The 25,593-nt window shown below is 47.3% G+C and overlaps 1 protein-coding gene across 1 annotated transcript in view; it reads left to right on the top strand.

Moving 5' to 3' along the window:
* The window catches only part of SYVN1 (synoviolin 1), a 252,716-nt gene that overhangs the window by 140,279 nt on the left and 86,844 nt on the right, over positions 1–25,593 (top strand). Inside the window, exon 12 of the mRNA XM_078660424.1 lies at positions 6,904–7,047. Coding sequence (XP_078516550.1) covers positions 6,904–7,047 — 144 coding nt within the window. The remainder of the gene's footprint in view (positions 1–6,903; positions 7,048–25,593) is intronic.

The following is a 25,593-nucleotide window of genomic DNA, read 5'->3' as shown; positions in this document are numbered from 1 at the left end:
CAATGTCATCAGTACTGCGCATTGGAATTTCCAAGGCGGCACTCGCTCTGCCACGCTTTTCGTCGCGAGTGGAGCTGCGGTCTGTAGTACGCCTCTCCACCTATACCTCTTCTACCTAGAGTGCTAAAGAAAATCAGGCATGACCGGGCCCAAGTCATCCTTGTGGCTCCCGACTGGGCTCGAAGAGTTTGGTATCCTGAGCTACTCGGTGTGAGAAGTTGGCCTGATATATAGTGCTCACTATTCTAGTGATCACTTTGTATCATACCAAACATCCCTTATTGATGATTGGTTGTAAGTCAACCTTTCAGACCAGCTATCCCAGTAGCATGGACACGAGCAGTCTTCAGGCTAAACTCTAGAGGGCGTGTTAAGCCAGCTGTTTTACCGTCACATATACCCCTTGAACACCAAGTGAAAGGACACCACACAAGTTGTTATAAAAATATAGGATATTTATTAATAACGGTTCTACCCTGAACTCTGAGTCAGGGAGCTAAGCACAATACAAAACTCTTACGAAAATACTTCAAGTTGCACAATTTACACAAATGCCCGAGGGGCACGAAAAACCATATACACAAAAAGTGGAATGCGAAATACTAGCAGGTAAGTAACAAGATCCAGAGGCTTCAGGATCGCTAGGACTACACTACTGAACCCTAAGGTTAGGAGCAGGAGGCCTAGGGAGATCGGGTGCAGAGTGTGCACTCTCATGCGGGAAGAAGTCTATGGATGCTAGATTTCGTAAAGTTAGTGTTATCGGACGAATCCGACTAGTTAGGCTGAAAACGAAAAAGGATCTGGACACTTAGATAGTGAACCTACGTTGGAGCACCGAAATGCTCGAGTTACCTAGCCCAGGGGCTGCGGCTGCATAGGGTTCAAAAGACGTCGGGATTCCTCGTTACAGTCTATGGAGCCTGAAAGAAGAAGTTGCTGGCAGGCGACCAGTGATGAAGTTCGATGTGATCCAAGCCTGGATCGGAGTTGGAGATGACCTGAAAGCAGAGGGGACTCAGTTCTTGATCACTAGCCAGTGATCAGATGGGCACCAGGATGGCACCGGATGAAGTCACCTCGACCAGGTGAGTGGGCGACGCTGGGCTCTGCAGTCTCTCGGACCAGGAGGCGTTGTCGGCGACCAGGATGGAGGGGCGAGCTGTCCCACGAAGGTGTCTGCTGTCGGCGCTTCTGAAACCAGGATTGGAGCAACAAGCCTTGGCAAAGGCAAGCCCACGCGGTGGACTCAAGATGGCGTCTGGAGTGGACCAGGAGGGTCCGGGGTGCTCCTCTGTTGGAGGGGAGCAAGGGCCAGTCTGGAGCAACCAGACCAGCGATGGAAGTGTCGTGGTTCATCGTCAGGAGGGCCCCAAGCCAGCAGGCAAGTAGCCGGACAACGCGGTGAGCAGCAAAGAGCAGAAGGGCCCCACGCAGATCTCGTGGATGCTGGGGAGCTGGACTTCGGTGCTGGAGCTGCTCAGGGTTAGGGCATCTCAAACCCCAGTGCACTTACTCGAGGGTCTCTCGGGGGTCGTGCTGGGGAAGCGTCGTGCAGGTCTTGAAGATGGCCGGTCCCACGGGTCTCGTCACACCCACGAATCTCAGCTGGGCTGGATGATGTAGGTAGAGGTCAGAGATGGCTCGTCGAGCTGGGCGGTCTTGATCCGGAGGATGGACTTACAGCAAACCGCAAGAGCTTCGATGGTGCCTGCTGGTGCAGGGTGGCTACTCCTTAGCCACAAGGGAGAGTCTTCAGAAGAGTCAAGAGTTCCTTTCGTGGAAAGTAGTTTCAAGATTCAAGATTATCTAATTTGGGAAGGGGGCCTGCTCCTACCTTTATCCTAAGAAAAGGGGCTGGCACGCGACTAAGTCCTGCCCTATGGGTGGGACTAGGAGGGGGGTGGTTACACCCCTCTCCTTTGTCCGGTCTCCCCCCAGCTCAGGGGCTGGTGTGCCCCAGGAACTGGTTTGAGCCGGCATATGCAGTGAGCACCGGGGTGCCACTTGCAGTCACCTTCCTTTCAGCCCTGCCTACCTGGGATACACAAAAGCCTGTCTGGGATGGTGCTGGCACCGCCCCTGACAGGAAACCCTTTGTCCATGCCTCCGTTGCTGGAAGGACTCCCAGCAGCAGGAGGGCAGACTTGTGTCTCGGTGGCAGCATCCATTTTGTGGAGCTGAGGCTATGTCTGACTTTAACCGGGGTTCACAGTTACATACATGTCGTGTCCCTCTAGAAGGGTGGAATGCTAACCTTGTCGCCAGAATTGGCGAGGGGTTAGTATTCCAATTCGTATGACACCTTACTCGACATGTTTTGATAATTCTATGCCAAAGTTAGCATTTAACCGCGAGGATTATAATGCACTCAAGAGTATATGGTATAGCGTTATCATGGAACAGCTATTTGGACTTGGTTCCGCAAGCTGCAAACGGGCTCAGCTCATGCCAGAGCACCATCTCACATAATTCCAAGCACTCTGCCTTCAGGATTGATAAGGCCTGCCATAGGAGTGACTGATAGGAAGGTATGTGTCCATTTTAGGGTTAGATATAGGAATACTATATCTAAAGCAAAGGGTGTTTACACCACCTTGCCCCAGCTGTCGTGCAGCCAGTTGTGTCTGTTTGGGTGGCCAGCCAGGGGTGGCATAATACATGCTTCAGCCCCTGGTAGGCCCTGGGTACACCCATGCCCTGGATACCTAAGGTATGCTGTACAGGGACTGATACGGTGGCCCAGTACCAATTGGTAAAATGCACCTAAGGTACATGGTTGTAATTTAGAGAGAGAACAGCTAGGCTGTGGGTCTGATTAGCAGGCCCACAGCCAGGGAAAGTCGTAAACCAGTGAAGCAAAAAGCAAAAATCTGGGGTGGCCATGGGATTGCAGACCCCACTCTCCTACACTCAGTATGAGCCTGGATCCCCCGATCTGACTGCCTCTGCGGGAGGATCTTCTGTCGCAGTAGCAGGGGACTGTTTTCCACCCGATCCTGACCAGTCTCCACCTACATGCGTGGAGATTGAGCGGCGACAGTTGATTCCATTTGACTTGCCTCCCGAAGTCTGTGATGTTGTTCTGGCAGCCAGGCGTCCCTTCACTAAATCGGTATACGCCTGCAGGTGGAACAAATTTGTGGCATGGTACACAGCAAAGGCTGTGGATCCCCTTTCTGAGGTCCTTTTGTTCCTTCTTTCTCTCGCCAGGCAGGGTTCTGCTCTGGGCACGATCCAGGGCTATCTTGCGGACAATTTAACCTTCTGAGGCTTCCAGATCAGCCTTCTCTTTTCAAGTTCCCTGTTGTACAGAGATTCTTAAAATGCATTTGCATATGTTCCCTCCTGTTCCTTTCATATTGCCTCGGTGGGACTTGAATCTTGTTTTAACTTATCTCATGTGCACTCCCTTTGAGCCGCCTCAGAATTGTCCTTTACGTCTTCTGACTTTGAAAACTCCCTTCCTGGTGGCCGTCACCTCTGCCAGGATAGTGAGTGAGCTTAAGGCTCTTTCTTGTAAGCCTCCTTTTCTGTCGGTTCATTCGGACAAGGTTGTGCTTCGCACTCGTCCTTCCTTCTTGCCAAAGGTTGTCACTACCTTCCACATCGGACAGACTATCACCTTGCCCACTTTCTGTCCGCCTCCGCACCCTTCCAGAGAGGATGAGAGGCTCCACCGTCTGGACCCAAAACATGCACTCTCCTTTTACCTGAATCGCACACAAGCATTACGGGTGGATGGCCAGCTCTTTGTTGGCTACGCAGGCGCCAAGAAAGGTCGGGCTGTTCACAAGAGGACTATCTCCTGCGGGGTCGTCTTGTGTATCAACGCCTGTTATTCTATGGCTAAAAAGGAACCTCCGGTGGGGCTGCGTGCCCATTCTACCAGGGTGACAGCAGCTACTACTGCATTGGGACGTGGTGTCCACCTGCAAGACCTCTGTCAGGCTGCCACGTGGGCTTCACTGCATACTTTTACAAAGCATTATTGCCATGACAGTCCGGTCCGGAGAGACGGTTTCTTTGGCCGTTCTGTTCTCCGTGACTTTCTGGTGTTTCTGGTGTATTCTTTTTCGCAGATCCACCAACAGGGTTGGTATTGCTGGGGTATCTATTCTAAGGTAAGGAATCTATCACTAACGTGTCTTTCAGATGCACAAGTTACTACTTGTGTAACAATATATCTGTAAGAGACATTAGTTAGTGATAGATTCCTTACCGCCCCGCCCATCCTCCCCGTTCTGCGAGCTGATTTTTAGGGTTTAGGTCATCCTTTCGGGCCCTAGTTTCTATGCACCAGTGGTCAGTACATTACATGGCTCAGCGTTCCTGTCGCGGAAAGTTGTGTATAGAACTGACGTCAGCGCGCGTTGGCGCGTCTAAGTAGCTCCAGTGACGTCATCTCGGCGAATACAACACCAACGACTCACGCGGAGCCGTACGACGACGCCTATTGACGTGCTGGGGTACTGCTAACAAAAGCTTTCCGGATCCAGTCTGACGCCTGGGGATATTCTAAGGTAAGGAATCTATCGCTAACTAATGTCTCTTACGGTTATATTGTTACACAAGTAGTAACTTGTGCTATAGAATCCTTTACATTTCCTATTAAAATATGGGAACTTTTTCTAGACCTGTAGATGGGTCTGATCTCTTGCATAATGAAAGATTACATACTATCCTTGGGTTCCGCTAAGCTTCAAGGTTTCTTTTTCATACTTTACATTATATGCAACTTTATACTCTTGCTTGCTGATTATGGCTCAGGCAGTTTGCATAGGGCTGACTTTTTTGCATGGCTGTTGCTTTCCTGCGTGGTATGATACCCGCTGTGGTTTCCATACTATTATGTCAAAATTATCCGACTGATTTTCAGCTTTACTTTATTTCTGCCCGTTATATTTATCTGTTGTCTATACACAGGCGGTTATTTATTTTACTCCTATGTCAGTGTATTTCGTGGATATTCCTAGCAGTCTTTTCTCTCTAAGGATATTACTGCTTCTACGTCATTAGGTGCTGTTGTCGGTCTGGTGACTTACTGGACTATGCATCCACTGTAGGTTCCTGTGTGTAACTTTTGGTCACAGGTTCATATCTCGGTGACTCTCCTTTCTTCATTCTAAGGGTCGATACATGAGTACCATTGAGTTTTGTAACATTAAACATCTGTTATTCAACGCCACCATATCCTTGTGGTGAATGAGTACTTTTCAAATGCACGTTTTGTGTATGTTATCTTTGGCTCTTTTTTTATTCAGCTTTCGCTAGCTTTTCCCACGGGTGAGGGATCTCTTACTGTTACGTTGTGGCTCTGGCTCAGGTAGATCTATATAGGGCGCAGAGGGTTTTCTCTGTGGCATCACCTGCTGTTGCGTGTCTCACTAGTATCGAACACACTGTTCTAGTCTGGCTATACATGGCAATAGCTCATATTATAAAGTTGTTTAGCAAATTGTCCTACTATCATAGGTAACGTCCTTCCCATGCCTTATATATCTTTATGACCTATTTACTGCAGTCCCTCCTGTAGTGCCTATTTGGTGAGCTTGCATGGGTTCAGATCCTTTTTAGGGTGCAAGTAGTTTTCTATTCATCTGGTTGGTTGGCTTCTACCACAGTTGTCATGCTAACATGCATAATTTGATTCCCATGCTTTTTAATGCCTTGTGACTTTTCTGATCTGTTGTGCTACCACAGGTTTCTTTACATTGTAAAGCATGTTATTGCTCACCTATGTTATTATGAAGATCTGGTCTTTATCTCTGGTTCTAGACTGGTTTTGTTGTATTTCGAGGCTTTTAGTGGTCTCAGTTTACAGACCCTCCTTCGGGGATGGTATGCTTTGGTATTTGATTCTAAAGTAAGGAATCTTCGGCAACATGTCTCTATCAAATGAACAAATTACTTAACTTTGGTAACACATTATCTGGTAGAGTTGAGATAGGATCTAGCCGCAGATTCCTTATGCTCTTCCATTCCTCCCCGCTCTGTGAACCGACTCTCCTTTGGTCTCTATAATTTACTTCTGAGACTTCACATACTGAACTAAGAACTCAGTGTTAATTAGGACGTAGTCCTCTTTCGTCTCACTGTGTTTATGAAACCCACATACTAAATTATAATTCAGTGATTTATTTTTATATAAAGGTGTCTTTTTACCACACTGTTACAATTGGCAGGTTCTATATGTGACTCTGTTTTGAAAATGGAAAATGGTCCTGGAAGAAACTGACGTTGGTGAGGGGTTATATGGACTTGGCCGTCACATTGCGTGAAGACGTTGATACGGAGTATTGTGGTGCTCTCTTCCGACATGCGGACGTGCCGTGGAATTTTTTTCCTTATCCAGTCTTGCACTTTGGGGAGGATTCTAAAGTGAGAAATCTACAGCTAGATCCTTTCTCTACCAGACAATGCATTACTGAAGGTAAGTAACTTGTTAGTCGGGCCTACCTTGCCAGAACTCTGCTTTGGTGAACTGCACAAAGTTGCAGAGGTCCAGTGGAGTTGCGATTGTTTTGTGCTTTGAGCGAAATGAGGCAGGGCGGATCTGAAAAATACACAAAACATAGCAGCACAATCTTTTTCTGTTGTCCCAACAAATTAGCACTGGCTGATAATGACCTAAAGCAATTAAAGTTGCTCACCTTATCTTTGTGGACCACTTTCTTAAGGAGAACCTTAGCAATTAGAAGTTTTTTTGACACCAGAACAAAGGCTATGGACCATTTTATGATAGTTGTGTGGTAGTTTCTTAGTGCTTGATTCTTTTGTTCTGTGTATGTGTTCCTTTCTTTACTAATGATAGTGACTGTTTTCATGGTGCGTAAGTGGCAGAACAAAGATAGTCGCATTGTTTGTATTACTTCTGGAGTTTAATTGTTTTTTCCCTCCCAGTTCCCCAAGGATTGCTTCCTCCATTTCCTCCTGGCATGTTTCCAATGTGGCCTCCCATGGGACCTTTTCCACCAGTTCCCGGTGTGCAAGTTCCCAACAACCCACCAGATGCGGATTCTGCCACAGCTGCACCCACTACTTCAGGTACACATACTGCTTCTTGCTGCAGTCATACTCCTGCAAAGAAGCATCTTTGTCATCATTGTCACATGCTTAGTGGTTTCCTTCAAGTTGTTGCAAAAATGACTCTCGTACATGCTTTTGTGAAATAATAAGATGTAATATCAACATCAAGTGGTAAGTATTGAAGTTTGCTAGGCCCTGTGCTGTGTTCCTGGAATCGTGTCACTCCTCTTTGCAAACTCCACTCTCCTCCTAGTGCAGGCAGATGGGTCCTTCTACTCTTGAAAGTTAAACAGCAAGTCAAGCCCTCTAGCTTCCCATAGTTTTGCCAAGTCTGGATGGATAGTGTCATTCATGCACAGCTTCTACTTCTGATCCAACAGTCCTCCTTCCATGCACAGATAAACCAAGTACTGGCTGAGTGGGCTAGTGCCCAAACTCCTTTAGTGGCTAAGATTGCTTATCAGAGCCAACCAAAAAGTCTGCAGTTTTTGATAGTTCACTTGCTCTGCCTTCTGTGGGAGAGCATATCCTTCTTGGTGTTCTATTTTTGTGGCCTCGCTGAGACCACTTTCAGTTGGCTTGGGTACCATGTTTATCCACCATGTCTGTGGGATGCCTTCCTTGCAGGGGGAAATTACCAAAAACACATGAAACTGGGTAGTGGTGATGTTTTGATCTGGCAGATAAAACCCACACTAAGACAGGATCTCAGCTGGATCTCTTCCCTGCCCATCAGGTACATTACTTTTGTAGAGGGGACAGGGGAATGTGTACTTCCAAGCTGGAATGTCTGGTCTGAACATTACCATCCACGTACAAAGTAGACCACCAAGTTGTGCTGCACAAACACAGCGTTCACAGATTAATTTATACAGACAAACCCAAACTGTAGGAGAGTAGGGTCTGCAATCCTATGATCACCCAGATTTTTGCTTTTTACTGCACTGGTTTACGACTTTCCCTGGCTGTGGGCCTGCTAATCAGACCCACAGCCTAGCTGTTCTCTCTATCCAAATTGTACTCAGGTACCGAATTGGCACTGGGCCCTCTCCAAGTCCCTGTACCCAGGGCTGAGGTGTACCCAGAAGTCTCCCAGGGGCTGAAGCATGTATTATGCCACCCCTGGGCTGGCTAACTAAACTGACACAACTGGCTGCACGACAGCTGGGGCAAGGTGGTGTACTCACCCTTTGCTTTAGATATAGTATACCTATATCTAACCCTAAAAATGGACACACAGATCTCCTATCAGTCACTCCTATGGCAGGCCTTAACAATCCTGAAGGCAGAGTGCTTGGAATCGTGTGAGATGGTGCTCTGGCATGAGCTGAGCCTGTCTGCGGCTTTCGGGATCCATCCCTTAGCCGTTTCCATGATATCGCATACCATATACTCTTAAGTGCATTATAATCCTCGCGGTTATATGCCAACTCTGGTATCGCTTTATCAAAACATGTCGAGTAAGGTGTCATACGAATTGGAATACTAACCCCTCGCCAATTCTGGCGACGGGGTTAGCATTCCACCCTTCTAGAGGGACACGACATGTATGTAACCCCTAACCCCGGTTAAAGTCAAACAGAGCCTCAGCTCCACAAAATGGATGCTGCCACCGAGACACAAGTCTGCCCTCCTGCTGCTGGGAGTCCTCCCAGAGCAGGAGATAAGGACAAAGGGTTTCCTGCCAGGGGCGGTGCCAGCACCGTCCCAGACAGGGTTTTGTGTATTGTAGGTAGGCAGGGCTTTAGAGGAAGGTGACTGCACGTGGCACCCCGGTGCTCACTGTGCATAGGCTGGCTGGAACCAGTTCCAGGGTCACTCCAGACCCTGTGCTGGGGAAAAGCCCGCCAAGGAAGTGGGTGTAACCACCCCCCTCCTAGTCCCACCCCTAGGGCAGGACTTAGTCGCGTGCCAGCCCCTTTTTACAGGATAAAGGTAGGAACTGGCCCCCTTCCAAATCAGATCATCTTTGAATCCTGAAACTACTTTCCACGAAAGGAACTCAAGACTTCTTCCTAAGATTTCTCCCTTGTGACTAAGGAGTAGTCACCCTGCATCCGCAGGCACCATCTTAAGAACACTGCGGTCTGCTGCAAGTCTCTCCTCCGGATCAAGACTGCCCAGCTCGACGAGAACCGGCTTCCCTGGCACCTCTGACCTTTACCTGCATCATCAGTCACGCTGAGATTCGTGGGTGTGACGAGACCTCGAGGGACCGGCCATCTTCAAGACTGCACGACTTCTTTCCAGCAAGCCCGCCGAGTAATTTCCTGGTGAGTGCTTTGGGGTCCGAGAAGCCCCGACCCTGAGCAGCTCCAGCACCGAAGTGCAGCCTCCCAGCATCTCCACGATCTGCGTGGGGCCCTTCTGCTTTTTGCTGCTCACCGCGTTGTTTGGCTACTAGCCCGCTGGCTTGTGGCCTTCTGAACGACGCCCAACGACATTTCTGCTGCTGGTCTGGTTGCTCCAGGCTGGCCCTTGCTCCCTTCCAAAAGAGGAGCACCCCGGACCCTCCTGGTCCACTCAAGACGCCATTTTGAGTCCACCGCGTGGGCTTGAATTAGCCAAGGCTTGTTGCCCAATCCTGGGTAACTTCGACGCCGACAGCTTCATCCATCGTGGGACAGCTCGCCTCTCCATCCTGGTCGCCGACAACGCCTCCTGGTCCGTGAGATCTGCAGAGCCAGCGTCGCCCACTCACCTAGTCGAGGTGACTTCGCCCGGTGCCATCCTGGTGCCCACTTAATCACTGGCTAGTGATTCAAGAACTTGGTCCCCTCTGCTTTCAGGTTTCTTCTTCCTCGATCCAGGCTTGGATCCAACTAACTTTCCTTCACTGGTCGCCTGCCAGCAACTTCCTTCTTCCAGGCTCCTGGTCCGGCAACGAGATCCCCGACGTCTTTTCAGACCTATGCAGCTGCAGCCCCTGGGCTAGGTAACTTCGGCACTTCGGTGTCCCAGCATAGCCTCACTATCCTAGGGTCAGGATCCACTGTCGTTTTCTTCCTACCAGGTCGGGTTCGCCCGTGAACACTAACTTTGCCTTTACTAGCCTCCATAGACTTTGTCCCGCATCCCGCGTGAGAGTGCACACTCTGCACCCGAGTCCCCTGGGCCTCCTAGTAGTAATCTAACGATTCCCTAGTCCAGTCCTAGCGATTCCAAAGCCTATTAGAACTGTTACTTACCTGCTAGTAATTCGCATTCCACTTTTAGAGTATATGGTTTTTCGTGCCCCTCCGGCATTTGTGTATAACGTGCTAACTTAAGTATTTTCGTAAGAGTTTGGTTGTGTGCCTAGCACCCTGTCCTCATAAAGAGTACAGGGTTGTTGTGATTCTAATAAATACATTGTTTATTTTCATAACATTTGTGTGGTGTCCTTTCACTGGGTGTTCAAGGGGTAATGTGATGGTAAAACAGCTGGCTTAACACGCCCTCTAGAGTCTTAGCCTTAGACTGCTCGTATCCATGCTACTAGGATAGCTGGTCTATAAGGTTGACTTACAACCAATCATCAATAAGGGTTGTTTGGACTGATATATAGTGATCACTAGAATAGTGAACACTGCACATCAGGCCAACTTCTCACACAAACCCAAGAGACTGTTTATAGCCACCCAGTGTACATGCTCAGTACATAGTGGAGCATAATGACCCCAGTTGTGGTGGCTTTCATAAGGGAGCGGGAAGTTAGTCTTCCCATATGGATATAGAAAATAAATTGATTTCCAAAACCACCAATCACCACCACATAGCTATGGTTGAGAGGTAGCAGCCATTTTCACTCAAATAGTATGAACTTTGCATGCCCCCAGGCATCGGAGAGATGTCTCAGATACTGAAAAAAAGTGTACATTAAGGTTGGAGCCTCAGTGGTTTCAAATAATTATTGAGCTCAATGAGAGAAGAGCTCAAAAAGCTTATCTAGAACTATGTAAGATCAGGGGGCCACAGCTTAAACAAGGGTATGCAGAGGTCTTATCTCAATAGTGTACTTGGCTTAAAATGTTCGAGTTGCCAATATTTTGAGACCGATTGCTTGCCATTTAGCTGTAGATATAGAATTCTTTTGTTGTCTCCTGTTTCTACATTATTTTCTCAAGTAAGGACATGGGGCCTAATGAGGTGGGTTTCAATCTGACCCTTTTGGATGGACAACCTGGATATTTCTGATAAAATCTGTATCTTTGCTAGAAATCACCTTTATCTTGCCTGTGTCCCTTGATTATTTTGTTTTATGGACATGGATTGATGGCATTTTCCCCGCGAGAGGCTGATAAACCGTTTTCAAATACTGTTTTTCAGTAATCATCATAGCGATGAGAATATTTGCCTTTATTGCAAGTATGACTAAGGTGTGAGCAAACTGCGCAGCGGATATTAAGGTCAAATGCCTCATGTATATTACAGCATGTGTGACACAGACAGGTGAAACCGAAGTGTGGGTTTGTAATCCAAACCGTTTTTTTTTATTTTTTGACTTTAAAGTGATAAGCCCGACATTAAGTACGTGGGCTTTTATGATTCTTCGGACTAGTAAGGTACATATGCATATTGTTCGGTTTTAGAACATGTAATAGACTTTTCCGTTCAGAAAGAGGCACTAATGGAAAAAAATCTGACTTTTAAGCATCCAGTTTTAACTGTATTACTGTCATTTGTTAACTGGCTGGGTTTTTTAGAGCGCATTTCTCTCCAGCCAAGAAATGTTTTAAATGGCCCACTGATTGGAGGCTCTCCCAAGGCTGCGGTCTTCAGGGCAGCCTCCCTCCTGTTCGGCACCTATCAAAGCAGATTATTTCATTAGAGGCCTGTAAAACAAAGAGGTGACAGTTTGCCTCATGTTTTGGAAACCTGGTGAGATAGAAAATTTGACATTTTCCACTAATTGGCCACACCAAGGAGGAGCTTATCCTGCCTTTTGTCACAGGAGATGTCAAAGGTCAACATCCCCACTGGATGCTTTTGAAGTGATAGGTTCCTTCAGACCACCAGTAGCCTTGTTTCATGGTGGAGATGCCCCATGTATGACAAAAATGGAATAGAGTTTATTCTTCGATAATAAAAGGGCTGAGAGGGGTCACCCAGCGCAGAGCTAGCAAGCAGGGAGAGGAAAACGTAGAAATTTGTCTCTGAGGCAGTTATTGCCTTTTTTGATTAACCAGTCTTTTTATTGGTATTTTCAATACAGAACTCAAAACGTTTAAGTGGTATAGCGCCGTTATAGCAGTTTCACAAGATGCCATCAGTGCCAGAGTCTATTATAAATCGTTTAATTGACTGAAGTCATGCTCCCATTTGTATATTGAGGAAAAAATATAACTACACGTTGGCAGTTGAAACATATCTAATTTGGCTTCTAGAGGATTGTAATCAGGTATATCTGTATTTATCAACACAAATACTGTAAGTACGTGGTGCTCCTGTCAATACTTATAGAATTGGGGCTGCTATAAACCGAATTCATGCTGCTTATCTTCAAATAATTTCAGGGCATTAGATGTAAGTACTTTGCCCAGTGATGATCTACCCAAGTGGTCTCATGGCCGAAGTCCTCCAAAACGTGTATTCGAGGGAGCTAGTACAACACCACAAGAGAGTCTCAACTGTAAGTTTTTATTCCCATTTGATTTGCTTAAGTAATGCTCTCTATGTGGCTAGGATGCTCCTAGAGGCACGAGGTCCATGCGCTGGTAATTTCCCCCCAGAAATATAGTGCATGGGGGGTTCTTTACTACTGCCCATAGCTCTGGTCTATATACTGGAGCATCAGCCGTATATCCATACATTTAACACTAGAAGGTGAGCCGCCGTATAGTATGGTACTGCATCAGCCATGAAAAGCCCCCATCATACGTTGATTTGCATTTATTAAAGGCAACCAAAGGAGGGACCTCCACCCCCTAGAAAGGTTTTCAATAGTTATGTAAAGGACCTAAGAGTGGTGTTGGGCAGATGGAACAGATGAATCTGTGTGTGTGTGTGTGTGTGTTTTAGTTAGTTAGTTACCTACTGGTGGTCGCCAATAGGTAGGTAGTTATATTTAGGACGAAGTTTCCATCAAAAAGGTGATTTTCAGTTGCCTATATCTTTGGAGCCGGTTAATGAATCTTCATGAAAGCATTTGCCCAATACTTCAGATGGTGTCTGGAAATTTTTGGGGTGTTTCGTATAGCGGGGCCTGAGAAAAAGTGGGTGGGTCCCAAAACTTGTTTTACCCCTTGTTAATTTCCATAGGACCTTTGAACAGGACTACAGCTCGAACTGCTGGATAGAATTACAACAAATGTGGCAGGGAGCTAGATCTTGGCCTGCAGATCGTGCTTGTTGTGATTTGGTGTAAATCCGTTCAGTGGTTTGGGAGATATTTACTGGAAAACAAATTTGTATATGTAGGGACGCGGATCCAACAGTCCCTGTGCTGTAATCTGATTGGCTGCCAACACTTCATCCATGAAGTGTTGGCAGCAATCTTGGGACTTGGCTTAAGGTGAGTCCCACAAAAAAGTAAAATGTAAAGAAAAAGGGGCAGGGTAGGACTACCCTGACCCCCTAGAATTGCAGGTTACAAACATTTTTTTTAAATAAGGTTTGCTGTGGAATTGTGAATGGATTTGCAGCACAATTGGGTAAAAAGTATGGGCTCCTGTGCATCTTTGAAAAGAAGTCACTGAATGGGCCAAACCCCGGGGGCATTCTAAATATACAGGAGGGCAGCGCATGAGGTCACCTCTAAGGCTTTGTAAAAGCCCGGTCGACCGTCCCCCTCCCTAAGGCACTGTCCACCTCCCTAGGGCACTTCTTTTTAATTATGCATGGTACCCGCGCTGCACCCCCCCTGCAGCCCCTGGACCCCCACCTCCACAGGGCTTTTTATGAAGTTAATGTGGGAGAGGCCCATACAGCCTCCCCTGCAGCCCTGGAGACCGCCATCTCGCCGGGGCTGTTTAATATTGAAATGGAGGCGCCTCATGGACCACCCAGGGCCAAACGGTTTTATTTTTTAAATGGGATTGTGCCACGTGGCCCCCCCTCCTGGGCTGTTCTTGGCCCTGTGGAACGCCGCCTCCCTGGGGCAGACCCTCATACAAGGAGGGGGCTTCGCAGCCCCCACGCCTTTACGGGGGGGGGGGGTAGGGAGTGGCGGTCCCCAGGGCCGGCTCCTGGTTTGTCCCGAGGTGCCCACCCCCAGGACATAGCTGTTTGCTATGGCTTGATAGGAGCTTTACGGCTCCTGCCATGCCACAGCAAACGCTCTGCTTCCAGCAAGTGAGAGCTTTGACAATGCTCTTTCTTTCTGGAAATGGAGCAGAATTGTGTTCCCACACAAGGAGCAGTCTTTTCAGCAGCTCCCTGTGTGTGACAGCAGTGCCGGCTCCCACAGGAGGCGCGGAGCCAGCAGGGACCGCGGGGCATTCCGGCTCCATCCCCGGTCCCAGTTGAGACTGGAGACTGGGTGCCCTGGAGGCACCTAGCAGACATGGCTGGGATCCGGGGGATGGGATTCCAGGGCCAAAGTTGGCCCTTGGAGGCTCCCCTCCTCTATTTAGAAAAGTGCAGGCTCTGGGGAATGGGGTCCTCTGGTTGTAATCGGCCCGAGGATAGGGGTGAAAATTGGCCCGGGGTAGGGACAAATGTGACCCCCCCCCCGCCTCCCCTCAATCCCATCCCACAAATGCCTGCACCTTTGGATTGCGTCCCCGGGCCGAAAGTAGCCAAGGGATAAAACAAAAAAAGTGCCGGCCCAGTCAACTCGCCGGAGGCCCTGTCCCCTCCCACCACCACTCTACAAATGTGCCTCCTGACGTACTACTATTTGGGGGGTGAAGCCCCCTTCGATGTTGAGGGTGGCTGGGGGCCAACAGGCCCTCCTGTTAACTCCAATAAGTCCCACACAGCAGGATTGCTGAGAATTCGTCAGAGGACACACACCCATCCTCCTTCACTCTGCAAACACACCTCCTGGTGCACTACTGGTTGGGGGATGAAGTTCCCTTGGCTGCTGAGGTACCTTGGGGGAGCCAATAAGCTCTCCTGTTACCTCCACTAAGCCCCACACAGCGGGATTGCTGAGCGGTCTTCGGAGGGGACGCCCCTTTTCTCCACCACCAAATGCAGCTCTTGGTATACTACTGGTTGGGGAATGAAGTCCTCTTGGATACTGAGGGTCCTTGGGGGCCAAGAAGCCCTCCTGTTATCTCTAGTAAATCTGACACAGCAGGATTCTTGAGAACTGGTCGGACCCCCACCCCTTTCTCTAGCACTCTGTAAACTCAACTAGTAGTAAAAAAAAAGTAGAAATTCATTTAAAAAAAAACCAAGGTTACAGGGACGTTCTAGTGAGGTTTAGATTTCACTCGTACAAAACCATAGAAATTCAGCAGTTGTAGTTACCTGAGCGAACTATAACTTATGCCCTCTCAAGGCACTGCTTATGACCCTGCATATTAATCACTCTTGACATGGTCAGTAGCATCACTGATTACATCATCCACAGAAACACTCACACACCCACTCACCCCCATACAACCTTTCGTATGCCCACCCACATTCCTAAACAACCACTCACCTACACATTCACAGACCCATACCAGATCTCACTCCTCCATAGATCCACTCTCACTCACTCAACCACTCACTCACTCAACCACTCACTCAACCACTCACTCACTCAACCACTCACTCACTCAACCACTCACTCACTCAACCACTCACTCACACAACCACTCACTCACTCAACCACTCACTCACTCAACCACTCACTCACACAACCACTCACTCACACAACCACTCACTCACACAACCACTCACTCAACCACTCACACACCCTCCCACTCACCCTCCCACTCACTCAACCATTCTCTCACCCATACAGCCATAGACACCCATATAGCTACTCACACACAGACTTATTCACCTATACAGCCACTCACTCACCCATACAAGCACTCACACAACCACTTGCATACCCCTTCACACATCCATATAAGCACTCTCATATCTGGTCACTCACCCATATACAGTCCTTCACACAGACACTCCCTTTCTAACAGTCATTCACACACCAACTCCCTTAAACAGTCACTGAAACATCCACTCACTAACCCATACTGTCATTTGCATACGGTCACTCATACAGTCAATCAGACACCCACCCACTCACCCATACAGTCACTCACTCAACCATTCACTCTCCCGTTCACTCTCCCATTCACTCACCCACACAGCTACCTACATACCTACTTATACACCCATACAGCCACTCACACACCAACAAAGCCACTCACACAACCACTCACTCACTTTCAGACCTAGTCAGAAATCCACTCGCCCATAGTCACTCATGCATGCACTCACACGCCCATACATACTTACCCATACAGTCACTTACCCACAAAGTCACTTACTCACCCACTCAGATCACACATGTTAGTATCACTCATTAGTAGTACAACTAGCATAGTAACCTGAGCACTATTTTCTTAAATAGCTTTGTCCTGCCTGCTCTTGCAGGCAGGACACGTGCTCCCTCAATGCTTATTTTTTATTTTTTGTATTTATTCAGTTCAGCACGCCTTGGCAAGAATAATGGTGGCCGCGCTTCTCTTGTGTTATTTGCTGGCTGAATGCAGCTGCATGCTTTAATTTTTATGTTAATTTGTGTTTTTTTAAAGTGGCAGCACCCTGCTTTAGCTTTAAACATCTTAAGATAAAGCACGGATGCCGCGATTGCTTTAAAAGTAAATAAATAGAAAAAAAAATGTGAAGCCACCATTTTTTTCTATTTATTTACTTACGTTACAATCGCGGCACCCGGGCATTAGCTTTCAGCATCTTAAGCTAAAGCGTGGTGCCCCGATTGCTTCAAATGTAAAGAAATAGAAAAAAATTGTTTTTTCTATTTCTTTACTTTTGAAGCTATCCCAGCACCTTTACGTTACGATGTTCAAAGCTAATGTTTGGGTCTCACAAAGGTCTCGCATTTGTGAGAGTTCGAGCTATTGGCATTGTAAATGGCAGTGCCTTTTATTTATGCGTTTACAAAACCTGGAAGCGGTGTTTACGCACCCCTTGCAGCTTTTGAAAACCCATAAATAAAAGGCATTATCATTTACAATGTCAGTAGTTCAAACTTCTGCAAATGCAAGACCTATTGCATTGCAAATGCTTGTTTGCTAGATATTGCTGGTTTTTCGACTTTAAAGTGCAAAGGATCCTGCTGAACATGCACCTATGGATGCATGTGTCTGACCCTAAAAGTGTATGTACAAATTAGCTAATCCCCGATTGGCATATTTAATTTACCCATAAGTCCCTAGTAAATGGTACAAACTGTAGCCAGGGCTAGTAAATTAAATGTCACTAGTGGATTGCAGCACTTATTGTGCCACCACTATGATAAATCGAAAGCATAGCTATAGGTCTGCCACTGAGGCCTAGGCGGGCAGCTTTTAAACTGCCAACCCAATATTTCAAAATAAACCTTTATTTATAAGTCACCCATAGGGAAGGCCTTAGTAGCCCCATGTGGCAGGGAGCTCCATGTTAAAAAGAAGGGCACGTTCCTTTTATGTTTGACATATCCTGACTGAAAACTGTAGCAAGGCTTTTAGTCCCATTGGCAACCTGAAGTTACAATAGCCCACGCACTTAGTGCTAACTTCCACGTGGGCCCACAAATCCTAGTACTCAAAGGTATCAAATTAATTATTACATTTAACCCTACTTAATTCTGAATTCGGATGTAATGTTACTTTTAATGCTAGTGTGACTTTAGAAATAAACCACTTTCTTGCCCCAAAGTTCTTGTAACCGTGGTTGATTAACTGCAGCAGTTGTCACCTCTGAGATAGCCCTCTGAAGATGTAAAGTGCTCCCAGGAAGGGGAACAAAGGATCTGCTGGAGGAAGGATATGGATGTGGCCTCCCTTTGACAGGAAGGCCCGGGCGGTGCACACAAATGGCCCTGTTTCGAAGGGGTACAAAAGGGGGGGAGGGGGATGTCTGAACTGGGGTGGCAGAGTGGGCTAAAGAACGGTGATGGATTAAACCCAGATCTGTTGACTGGGTGTGAGTGTTTGATTGGTTCAGATGCTCCGTCCATCACCACCCCGTTTTGTACCGCTTTGTTCGCCATAAGTTGGCAGGGTATGCTCAGACGTGAGTCCCTTGCTCACTTTGCCACTGGATTCAAGCAAGCCTGGCTGAAGACTGCTGGAATGCCAGAAACCGGTCCTAGGAAGCTTGTTTCCGGTCCAGGGAAGGCATGGCTTGGCAGTTCGGGCTGAACTGTTCCCATGAGGCACAGGGTCGGACTGATTTGCATATGGCCATGTCTGAACTGGGGTGGCAGAGTGGGCTAAAGAACGGTGATGGATTAATCGCAGATCTGTTGACTGGGTGTGAGTGTGTGATTGGTTCAGATGCTCCGTCCATCACCACCCCTTTTGTACCGCCCTGTTTCGAAGGGGTTACCGCCTCTGAGAAGCAAATGTGAGTTTGGGTAGGTAGACAGGCGAGCATCTCCTCCAGATGGGAGAGATTCCCGTTGCAGATCCGGTTTTCCAGGAGGGTTGGTTAGTTATACTGGACACACCTCAGGGGTGTGCAGTGCACATAGCTGTGACCTAGGGAAGAAGGGTCCCGAAATTTTGGATTTGGGCAGGGAGATATATTGTGGATTTGTGTTTTGCTAACTCCACAGGAAATAATCTTAGAATGGGCAAAATACCCCCACACACTCCAAGGTAGGGTTGTTAGGTCACGCTATTATATCCCGCAGGGATTAATCGTATATAGTAGGCGAAACAAACTCTTGACCAAGCGCGGATTACGTCCAGTTCATGTGATCCAGTCTTGTGAGACACACGTGCACGTCAACCCCATCAGCCTCGCACCAGACTTCAATGGAATGCCTCGTTCCCTCCCACTCGCTCGCTCCCCTGCTCCCTCGCCCCCCCATCCGACATGCCTCGCACCAGACTTCAATGGAATGCCTCGTTCCCTCCATCTCGCTCGTTCCCCCCATCCGACTTGAAAAGAAGCCGCTCGCACACAACCATTACACCATTTGTGCCTCGCATTCACCCCACCAGACTACAAAGGAATGCCTCCCGCTCACCCGCCCCCTGACTCACCAGATGCTTCCGAGGCTAAGAGTTTTTTTTTTTGTTTACCTTTCAATGTAAAATACGCTTCTTTAGCACCATCTTGTTCTGAAGAGTTGCTGAATTTGCTTTCTGAAGTAGCGCTTTCTGTTGCGAGTGATGGAAGCTTGGAAGGTTTTTCAGGGAGCCATTAGGAAGCATCTTCTCAGGCCAGTCCTTTTGGACGTGTGGCAGTATGCATCTAGAGTGGGACTAGACCACAGACATAGCCGCGGTGCTACCATTGGCACTGAAGAACTTATTCCATTCCGGTTCAACTAGCTATATTCCTAGTGGAGATTGAATACATTCACTGCTCACTTCTTGGGCACTTTATTTATTCAAGACAGGGCGGCCAATCCGATCCGTGCCAGACTACATTTTCATACAATTAAATAGAAACGCTTCAAACCATGAATGTCTGCATGACCCCATCTCGTATGGACCAACATTGGATATCCTTACAGCATTATGTTTATAAAACTGTGAGACCCACCAAACGCTTTCAGGTTGATCCGAAAGTGTGTTGTTTTCCCATTTCCTGTTTTTCATCTCTTTTTGGTCGTGTTTTTAAGGGGACAATAATAAGGCAAACACATGGTGCTGCAGAAGGTTGACATACAGGTTTGCCTTGGCCTGACCAAAGGGCTCGACTTTTATGCCATGGGGTACTCCTAGGAGGTTAGGCTTGCATGACTAAGCTAAAATTGTTAAGCCTGCTATTTACTTCCGGGTACGACGACTTCAAGGAGCTGGCGACAGTGTCAGAAATGTAATGGCTCAAACCAGTCGGAATCTGTCATCACTGTCAAACCTTCACTCCTATTTTCCTACTTTAACGTCATTCTGACGTCTGCATTCAGGGTACCGCACTGAAATGAATGGGTTCCTTCCTGGCTGAACCCACACACTGAGCTGCGTAACAATCACTGATTCCTAACCAAGCTCTCGAGTATCGAGTGTGCCAAGGGCTCTCCCATTTCAGCACACTTACCTGCCTTTAAAAAAACCAAAAAAACTGTTCATAACTTTAATGCAAGATGTTTTAAGTACTTTAACACTCAACTTGCCCTGAGATTAAAGGTGGAAGAAGAGCATTCGTGGGGGTCACCCTCGTGAAGTTCTGTCGGTGATACGCATTTGAAAGTCGGCAGCTGACTGAATCTCAAAAAGACCGAACTCAGTTGGTGCTCTCACACTCACACCCTCTCACCCTCACACACCCTCTCACCCTCACACACCATCTCACCCTCACACCCTCACTCACCCTCTCACCCTGACACACCCTCTCACCCTGACACACCCTCTCACCCTGACACACCCTCACCCCCTCTCACACTCATCCACACACCCCCTGACACCCCTTCACCCTCACACCCCCTCACCCTCACACCCCCTCACCCTCACACCCCCTCACCCTCACACCCCCTCACACCCCCTCACCCTCACACCCCCTCACCCTCACACCCCCTCACCCTCACACCCCCTCACCTCATGCCTCACACTGCTGCACGCCTCACACTGCTGCACGCCTCACACGGCTGCACGCCTCACACGGCTGCACGCCTCACACGGCTGCACGCCTCACACGGCTGCACGCCACACACGGCTGCACGCCACACGCGGCTGCACGCCTCACGCGGCTGCACGCCACACACGGCTGCACGCCACACACGGCTGCCCGCCACACACTACTGCATTACTCGCACTACTGCCCGCCTCACACTGCTGCCGGCCTCACACTGCTGCACGCCTCACACTGCCTCACACTGCTGCACACTGCTGCATTACTCATACTGCTTTCTGTACATTGCTGCACGCTGCACACTGCTGCACGCCGCACACTGCTGCACGCCGCACACTGCTGCACGCCGCACACTGCTGCACGCCGCACGCCTCACACTGCTGCGCGCCTCACAACACCACCACATCACTCTGGGACACCACCACATCACTCTGGGACACCACCACATCACTCTGGGACACCACCACATCACTCTGGGACACCACCACATCACTCTGGGACACCACCACATCACTCTGGGACACCACCACATCACTCTGGGACACCACCCACACCACTCTGGGACACCACCCACACCACTCTGGGACACCACCCACACCACTCTGGGACACAACCCACACCACTCTGGGACACCACCCACATCACTCTGGGACACCACCCACATCACTCTGGGACACCACCCACATCACTCTGGGACACCACCCACATCACTCTGGGACACCACCCACATCACTCTGGGACACCACCCACATCACTCTGGGACACCACCCACATCACTCTGGGACACCACCCACATCACTCTGGGACACCACCCACATCACTCTGGGACACCACCCACATCACTCTGGGACACCACCCACATCACTCTGGGACACCACCCACATCACTCTGGGACACCACCCACATCACTCTGGGACACCACCCACATCACTCTGGGACACCACCCACATCACTCTGGGACACCACCCACATCACTCTGGGACACCACCCACATCACTCTGGGACACCACCACATCACTCAGCCGCACCACAACAGCATCACTCAGCCGCACCACAACAGCATCACTCAGCTGCACCACAACAGCATCACTCAGCCGCACCACAACAGCATCACTCAGCACCACAACAGCACTGTCCTTGCTTGCTACCAACAAGCAACCATAGCCAATAGGACTCGCATTAGGAAAGTGTAAGCTATTGGCTTAGTAAATAACAATGCTATTAATTTATATATTTTCAAAGCCAACACATATTAAAAAAATTGTCATTTACAATACCAATAGCTCACACTTTCCTAATGCGAGACATATTGCATTGCAAATGCTTTTTGAAGTTGTGAACTCCGCTAGTTTAGGTTTAAAGTTTACTGAAGCGGGATTCCCAGACAAAATTTTGATAATTCATAAACACAGACCTGTTCCCATAGTAAGGTAAACTGCAAAACCGGGTAAGGATCTTAAGAAAAATTACACCTTTTGGCTTCAAATGCAAAACATTTCTTGGTATATTGCCTGGACTTGGCGAAGTTTCGCCTTTAGGTTAATACTGTCAAATGCACTGTAGAAGTATTCAAAGATATAGGGAAAAGGTTTAAAAATATTGCTTGGATTGAAAGTGATAGAGATCGTAGGTCACCCGACCAACAATTTCACCATATAGTTTTCGGGCCCATACATTTTTAATTCATCATATACATTAATCAGGCGACCTTACAAATCTCCACCAGCAACCCTGAGTCCTTCCTATTTAATTCTAGTGTACCCGACTTACCAATCCACCGTTACGGGTACCTATGACCACAATGGATCAGGGAGCTAGCTGTAAAAGAAGGCAGGCAATAATACAAACCCCAACGATATAGTACTTCGGCATTAAATGATCACAGACAACTGGAAGTTTTAAAGGTTTTATCTAGAAATCAGTTTCGGAAATCATTAAGTTTACAGTCAAAAGGCAATCGATAATCAAGATAACGAAAATCACATAACTATAGAGAAAAATATAAGGGCAATCATTTAAGTTTTAATATAATGAGACAGGGAAACACGCTAATTAGAATTTAATATGAAAGTCAAGGATAGACATCTATAAATGGGCAAGCTTATGCACGTACTAGACTTATAGTATGGGGACGTGCTTCATGAGAATGATTTGGAAATTAGGAATCCTATACATCTATAGGACGGGTGAAAAGTGGAACACGCTATAATTCTAACATCATTACTTCAAAAATAGATTGCAGGAGAAATTGCAAACCACATTTATAATTCGTAACCAGTATAGAGTGAATGTGCTCTAAAAGGTAGGGTAACATAGGAACATGCTATGAAAATAAAATGCAATGGCTTTTCATATAGTAGATTGCGGACAGCATGGAAATTAACGTGTGCAAAGGTATGTCTTTATTAAAGCAAAGACGGAAAGATAGAAGGTGCAGTATAGAGTTCTCAGCAATATATTTACCTAGAATGGTGTGAAAACCAACCCTGGCCACGGATCAGTCAAGGACAGGAAATAACCCCAGGAAGGACAGTCATCAATGGGACAGCAGGTGCAGAATGGACACCCCAGGACAGGACAGGAAAACCAGATTAGGATCAGGACAGGACCACCAAGGCACGACCAGCACCCGCAGTTTGGAAGCAACGCCTGCGCTCCACCCTCTCTGCAGCTATCAGTCAGAACCCCGATTGGGTTAGCGAACTCTCCAGCAAAGTGCTCCGCCAGCACTTAAGGTTTAGTAAAACCTTTGAGTCTATGATCAAATTCGGACAGAGTGCTCCGCAGCGCTCTGTATTCAGTCACCTATTGAGTGCGTTGGGTCAGTGACAGGTCAGCTAATCAGACAAGTCGGACAATTTCTCTAGCTAAACCTAGGCTAGATATACTGTTTTCGGGTCAGTGTACCACCCCCCAATGTTGCAAAGTGTCAGAATCCCCAATTTCGATTGGTCCCAAAGTAGGATAGGTTAGCACACCAATCAGAACAAACTTCTACAAGCTCTAATTTGCATGATATGGAACCGCCTAGCAGATTTGGGGTTCCCATGAGAGAATACACAGAATACAATAGAAAAATATCATTGTAACAGTTTCAGAACAGTCAACTCCATCTTGCTGGGTCAGAGGTTGCTTTCACATGAGCATCTTGACTATAGCTGCCAGCTGGCTCAGTTCCACTGCTCAAGGCTACCTTCTCCCGGGCTGCGCGACATGCGCAGAAAGGACTTCCAAGATGGTTCCCGTCTCATTCAGACCCCCCATTTATCGCGGTACATGGAAAGTAAGCGAAAACAAATTAATACATAGAATATAAATTAATTCATTTGTGTGACTTGAATAGCTACTTAATTTCTTACTTATAAAAATATACTATGCAATTACGGGTTAGCGCAACAAACAATAACACGAGAGCATCTGCGTAAGCTTCACCACGTTAAGACACATACAGCCATTTTAAAGGCAAGTACGCATGCGCACATTTTCCCACCAGAACTGCAACTACGTCACGTCACGTGAGTGTGACCAACGCATGCGCAGTAGAAAATCCCCAAGCGCCGGCCATTTTATAGACAAGGGTTATTCGTATTAGTAAAACACATAGGCAAGCATCACTAACATACACGCACATCCAAAATAATAGAAAATGAGTAAGACACACAATTGGATTACAGAGTTATACATAATTCGAGGTTCATGATTCAAGCAAGTCACGTAATATGTGAAATCATGCTTCATCAATCCCCTCTTTGATGATATTTACTATCATCACAAAAATGGAACCAGATGCCAACTTTCTCTCACACTTTGTGCATCTCAATCTCTTCCAACAGGCGATTCAATTTCTCTTTCACATCTTTGCTAGGGTGAGAATTTTTCACCCCATTGTAAATCTGATTATTCAGTTCTTCCAATTCGAGCTCATTCACACTTCGTTTCACACCTCTCTTATTCATAGTGTACTTCCTTTGGTGTTTGCGACATTTGCAGCAGACAAATATAAGGAATACGATGAAACCTTTCACTCCAATTGGCATCAGTACCTTAAACAGTAAACCTTTCCCTAAATTAGCAAACCAATGACCTACATTGGAGAGACCATCAGTAAGTCTCTTCCAGGCACTATCAACCTCCAGTGGTTTGAGTTCCTTTTCCAAATTAGTAATGTTTTTCACATATCTTTTGATCTGTACACTTTTATCTGGTATGTAAGTGCAACAATGTTGCGCTTTCAACATCCGGCAGACTCCGCCCTCTTTTGCTAATAAGGTGTCAAGCGCAAGTCTGTTCTGCAAAACCATTGATCTGATCGCAACCATTTCGGTATTGACCAGCAGAAATCCATGAGCTGTGTCAGTAGACAACACATCCACTATTGTGGATAATTTGCAAATTCTGTGTGTGTTCAGAACCACTCCCACTCAAGGTATCAGTGCACTAAAAATACTACCCATTATTTCACCTACGCTTTCTCTTTTACTACGCGCTAAGCCATTAGTGTTTTCACTGCTTCCAGCAATTTCATTCACATGGTATATTTTCGGGAAGACAATGCCAAAGAAGCAGCTTCCATACCAGTGATCCGGCAATTTGAAATAAGCCTTGTTTCCACATATATAATAAATTCCGGGAAACACAGGTTCTGACCCATTTTTGAAACCCCAACCTCCAATTACCTTGTAATTGTGTTCACATTGACTGGAACCAATGAAAATTTTATTATAATAACTAGTCTTCTCGCGGTGAAGACAGAGTTTCGCTTTCCTTTCGAAATCCAGCAACAAAGCAGGGCCACTCCCACCATCTGAGGTGCTTTCCATGTTCTCAGCCCATTTAGGAGTTTCTTGTCTTTTGTCATTTGCCTTTCTTTGGAAACTCTCCCTTCTTTTC

This window comes from Lissotriton helveticus, chromosome 9 (assembly GCF_964261635.1).
Source record: "Lissotriton helveticus chromosome 9, aLisHel1.1, whole genome shotgun sequence".
Taxonomy (NCBI): domain Eukaryota; kingdom Metazoa; phylum Chordata; class Amphibia; order Caudata; family Salamandridae; genus Lissotriton; species Lissotriton helveticus.
This window is presented reverse-complemented; position numbering and strand designations above follow the sequence as displayed.